The sequence below is a fragment of the Poeciliopsis prolifica genome, unplaced genomic scaffold (assembly GCF_027474105.1).
Source record: "Poeciliopsis prolifica strain line A6 unplaced genomic scaffold, Auburn_PproV2 SCAFFOLD015, whole genome shotgun sequence".
Lineage (NCBI taxonomy): Eukaryota > Metazoa > Chordata > Actinopteri > Cyprinodontiformes > Poeciliidae > Poeciliopsis > Poeciliopsis prolifica.
Window position 1 is genome coordinate 7,417,154 of NW_026562390.1, and position 5,369 is coordinate 7,422,522.

The 5,369-nt window shown below is 38.7% G+C and overlaps 1 protein-coding gene across 1 annotated transcript; it reads right to left on the bottom strand.

Moving 5' to 3' along the window:
• Window positions 1-896: 896 nt before the first annotated feature.
• slc2a11l (solute carrier family 2 member 11, like) lies at window positions 897-5,165 on the bottom strand. The gene is made up of 12 exons (XM_055040594.1): window positions 5,139-5,165; window positions 4,756-4,854; window positions 4,369-4,529; window positions 4,158-4,282; window positions 3,944-4,073; window positions 2,888-3,036; window positions 2,583-2,770; window positions 2,029-2,139; window positions 1,685-1,786; window positions 1,487-1,562; window positions 1,266-1,393; window positions 897-1,174 (listed from the first exon to the last, which is right to left on the bottom strand). Exons 1-12 carry the CDS (start codon window positions 5,160-5,162, stop codon window positions 974-976), a joined length of 1,494 nt encoding a protein of 497 aa, XP_054896569.1. The 5' UTR covers window positions 5,163-5,165; the 3' UTR covers window positions 897-973.
• Between the last annotated feature and the right edge of the window lie 204 nt (window positions 5,166-5,369).

Here is a 5,369-nt window from a genome sequence, read left to right on the forward strand (position 1 = left end):
TTCTCCAGAGGATTGTTTGGGTAAACTTATTTCAAGAGCCTTAAGGAAGAAACAAACCTCTTTATTTGCCACTAATCACCTGAAAGTGTTGGGACTTGTCACTTTCAGATTGTTGTGAACTCTAAGGGACAGACGGACCTTAATTTGCCTGAAGAATAATACATGAAAACATAAACAAATGAATAAATCTTAAATGTAGAGTTCACTAATGAGATCGACATGGCTCCATTGACTGCCTGACATAATACTAACTGAAAGACATAGATTATTTCTTGCCATGGAGGAAGCAAAATAATAAATTTGCAGTCATCGCTAAATGTACCACCCTTGCTGTGTTTCTTGAAATTATGAGGAAATGAGGGTCATTAAAAATCAGCAAAAGTGACCATCTCTACTGAAGGAGTCAGATGTCATGAATGATCTTAGAGAAACAATAATTGCTGCACAACAATACAAGAAGGGTTGGAAGGCCTTTTTCATAGAATTTGATGTCCATCATTCTTCACTAGTAGGAAGTGTTTCAGACAGCTGCCAGTCATCACAGGAGTGGCCATCCCTGCCTGCGGTCAGACAATAAAATAATCCCCAATAGCTACAGCTCAGGCTTTACAGGCCTAAGGTGACACATTGAATTATGACAGTCATGATATGTGAGCTATAACAAGTACAATGTGACGTTTTGCCAGAAGAAATGCTCTTTTTAATAAAAATTAGATCATATCTAATCTTATTCCGTTTGCCAGAAGGAGTAAACAGTAATCAAAATGAATGTTTTTATTCTGTTTTCCGACCAAATAGTTGTAGTGCTATCAAATGAAAACAAATGAAAATTGGTGAAATTATTTTTTTCACCAATATTTCCATCAAATATCAGTTTCTTTTACTTTCGCCTTTTAAAAAAATAAACTGATCACTGAAATCAACTCAAAATATAGCACTTATACAGTAGCTGTAAGCTTTGCCAAACTCTGCATCATAATTTGGTCTCTTGTGCTTTGATTTCACAGATTTTAGATGAGTGTGAGGTTTTATCTTTGGCATGCATCCTGTCAAACTCAGCAGATATTTCCAGCGCTGTTCGGTCTTTGGTCTCTGGCAAGTTGAACCTCACATGAAACCCACAGATGAGGCAAACACCCAGAAATATGAGGAAGCAAAAATTACCAAGGTTCTCCTGGAAACATTTGAAATTGTAAATTAATTTACAAGCTAACACATCTGAAGTGTAGCTGAAGACACAGACATTTTGATGCTGAGGCACTCACCACCAAGACGGGGAAAAGTGACCCCAGAACAAACAGGCAGGTCCAGTTCACTGTGCAGCCGACTGTGTAGCCAGCTGATTTAAACGACTGAGTTAAGATATCCCCCGGAAGAGGAATCGTCGTTGCAGCTAAGGATAAAAAATCAGAGTAGTAGAAGGTGTTATGGGAAGCTTTTTATTTAGAAATGCGCAAAATCTAATGGCATTGTGAAACAGACACACCTGGACCACTGGAAAAGAAGAAAATGAAGACGAAAACGAGAACCATGCTGCAGTACGGCAGCCACCAGACTGTTTTCTGCATAGAACAAGATAATATTTTATCCCTTTTACTGGCGTCATATCACACAGAGGAACAAATTATGAAGAACTATACACTAGATATATCTGTTTATTTTGGGGTTTTTTATATAAACTCACCTGAAAGTAAACAGTGACAGAGAGGAGGCCCAGAGATGCAGCCATTCCTATGTAACCTCTGAACATCAGGTCCTTTCTGCCCATGCTCTCAATTATCATGAACTGCAAATTTAATACAGATTTAAAAACTTGACGTATGTTCAGCTCTCACTGACCACATGGAGGCACTATCAACACACACAAACAAACACAGAGTAGCTTCAATTGAAACACAAGATTTAGATCTGATAAAAGGAAAATAAACTTACAACATTAAACATAAGCTGTCAGGATGTTTTACCTAAAGTTACTGACCACAACAATGTTCATAAATAATAAGTGAAAATCAGTGAAGGAGGACTTACACAGGCTATAGAGGTGGTTAATTCACAGAGGCCTGTCCCCAAGGCAGCGTATGCTAACCTGTGTTCTTGAATCCCTGCAGCTCGAAATACATCAAAAGAGTAAAAATATACCTGAAGAGAAACATTTGAACATATAAGATTTAATTAGGACATCATATTTGCAGAGTTGTACTGAGAGAAATTAGGTTGGACTGGAATTGTTAGACTTTAAACTTGACCAGCTAAACCAGTGACGGTTTAACTTAATAGACAGATAACTGTTAAGTCAGTTAAAAATTTATATAAATTTTTAATTTTATTTGAGGAAAAACTAAATGAACTAAAATTCTCTGGTCAGACTTTCAAAAACTGGTGACAAGAGTTAAAAAATTATAAAATCTAATTGGTGCATCTCCACTTGGATCCTTATTATTTGGTTGGTTAAAGTGAGTGCTTTGAGTGATTTCATGCTTTGGAAATTCATACAAGCACAGATCATCAATTCTTCTCACAATAAAAAGGCTCTCTGTATGCAGAGTAAATCAAGGCTATTTGCATTTGTGAGCATAACTTACAGCATTGATGCCACTGAGCTGCAGCGCCATGAAGACAATAACAATGGTGAGGAGCTGCCAGCGAACTGTTTGGTTCTGAATTAACTCCAAAACCGAGCAGCTTCGGATGCTCTGCAGAGCTGCTTTCTCCTCCAGCATCTCTGCAACTTCCTTGCTGTAATCTTTTTTTCCCAATAGTCTCCTAAAAGCTAAGCAGGAATGAGAAAACGGTGCATTCAGGGGCAGCTGCTTGCAAATAGCGACAAAATGAAGGAAAATGTATTGTGGAACAGATCATTTTAGGGCAGGAAAACGACATATCAAACCGTTCTCAGAGGCCTGGAGGTCTCCTCTTTCCAGCAGCAGGAACCTGGGAGACTCTGGCAATAGAGGCAGAGTGCAGAGCTGGAACAATGCAGTGAAGCCATTGAAACCAAGCAGCCAGGGCCAGTTCTTTTCTGTGCCAAGAAACTCTCTGTACAAGGGAAAAAGTCACTTTGGGATGAAGCAACAGTCAGGTCATCAAACACACAAAGTCAAGAATCATTAACAAGTCCAGTTAAATAAGAAAGCATTCTGTCAGGAGAATGAGGGCTGATTTGGGCCAGAAGTTGACTAACTCAACTTTATTTATATGTACCGATGTCAATTAAACATATTAGATGTAAAAACGGATCCATTCTTTGTCTGAGAAAAATATCTGATTGATTGAAGCATCAAATTTTGCCAAGATTATGTGATAAAAGAATTTTATTTAAGGCTGCTTATTCATTCATTTTCCATCCAGTTCTTTGACCTGAACATATCAGTACACGAACCACATTGGATCATAGTGCAGACAGAAACTCAGGAGGATCACGGTTACAGAAACAACGAAGGGAATTAAATAATAAAAAGACCGACAACTGAATCCAGCAGACAACAATCAAGACACAAGAAAGAAATGAACTCGAGACAAAGGAGAGAGCCAAGATGGAGCGGCTCTAAAGAGAAAACACTGAAATGATCTAAATACAAACACTAATGACAAGCATATTGTGCAGAGTCTGTCCAGGTAATAAAGGGAAATAGCAGCGAGGAATACCGGGAACAAATATAAATAATTCTCTAACTATTATGTCATGTTTTCTACGTAAATAAAAAAAACACTATAATGACAATGTCAATTATTTTATATAAGGAAAAATGTCATATCACAAGAAAAAATAAATTTGGTAACATACAAAAAGTCTTTAGTATCAACATTGCAGTATTTCCAGACAGGTCCTGGAAATACAGGACTTTTCACACTATTGTATTTCTATGAGGCCCGGTGTCATTAAGAGACTAATACATGACCATAGATCCATACCGGATTGTTCATTTGACCCAGTCCAGCTCACCTAATCCCCAGCAGCTGACCACAGAACTTCCCGATGGCTAAAGCAGTCGCGATGGTGACGCCCACCATCGCTCTCAGATTCTTCGGAGCAGATTCAGTGAGATACATCGCTTGAGCTGAGAGACCAACTCCTGAACACAAACCAGTCGCAACACTCAAATTGTTTGTGAAATAGAATGAATGGGAACATGACGTGGAAGGGTTTGGGGGATTACCTGCATTGAGGCCATAGAGAAATCTCCCCACCATTATCATTTCAAAGGAATTGGCTGTTCGGCTTGAGATTATCAATATGGCTCCTAATATAGCCCAAAGATTATTTAATAGAAGACAGCGCTTTCTGGGGAGGAGGCAAACACAGGGCGTCTAGTTACAATCAGCAGCATTGAATCAAAACGCTGACTGAAGCTGTAATTGTGTCTCAACCTGCCAAATCTTGAACTGATAGAACTTGCGATCAGTGATCCCAGCAACCCCCCGATGCAGAAAATAGACACTGTGAAGGACCAGATGAGAGACACCTCCCAGTCCATTAAGATTCGGTCGAATCTTTCCACACAGCTTTTATTCACCAGCTCTTTTATGAACTGTAATAGGAAAACACACAGGTATTCATAAATTGCACACATCAAGAATAATTACTGGTGTCCCAAATCCAACATATTTGGTTAAAAAAGACCAAATTCCCTCATCATGTGATTCAGATGTGGTGACACAGAGTGACACATCTAACACCTTGACCACCAGGACCCCGGTGGTCACAGAGCTTGACACCTTTCAAATCCTAACCTTTTCGGAAATCATTCGACTTACTTGAGAGGGGGAAGTCATCACAGAAACACTGAATCCATACTGAAATGTCCCCCCGATGCTGCAGATGAAAATGGCCGCAATGAGGACAGGATAGTTCAGCTGCAGACACACACACCAACACATAAAGGAGAGTCATATCAACATCTCCTTTAGACTAGCCATCAGAAAAGCGATGTTGATATGACTTCCTGAAAGAAGTTTCTTCTTTTATTGGTACTAAAAGAAGAAACTTCTGTGAATTAACTGAAGACAGTCATAACAAAAAATGGAGAGACAAAAATAAAATTGTAAAGCAAGGCAGTCCATTTGTTCAGCACATTGTCTTCAACAGAACATTTCAAAGGAATTCAGAAAAAGATCAAATGTTTTTGATAATCACTTACAAGGAGAGTCAGGTGTTGTGGCATGGTTGGAGGCTGTCGCTATGTGGCTTCTCAATTCATTTGTATTCTCTAAGCCCATTTTGTAACTGAGTTCTGAAATGATTTACTTTGTTTTGAGGCCAAAGCAGAATTGTGAAGTAGAGTGACAAAGCAGAAATGCTTTGCTGTCTTACTTGGTTGGAAATTTATTAACTCCATTAGCAAAATATTTCTTTTTTTTTTCTTTTTGTC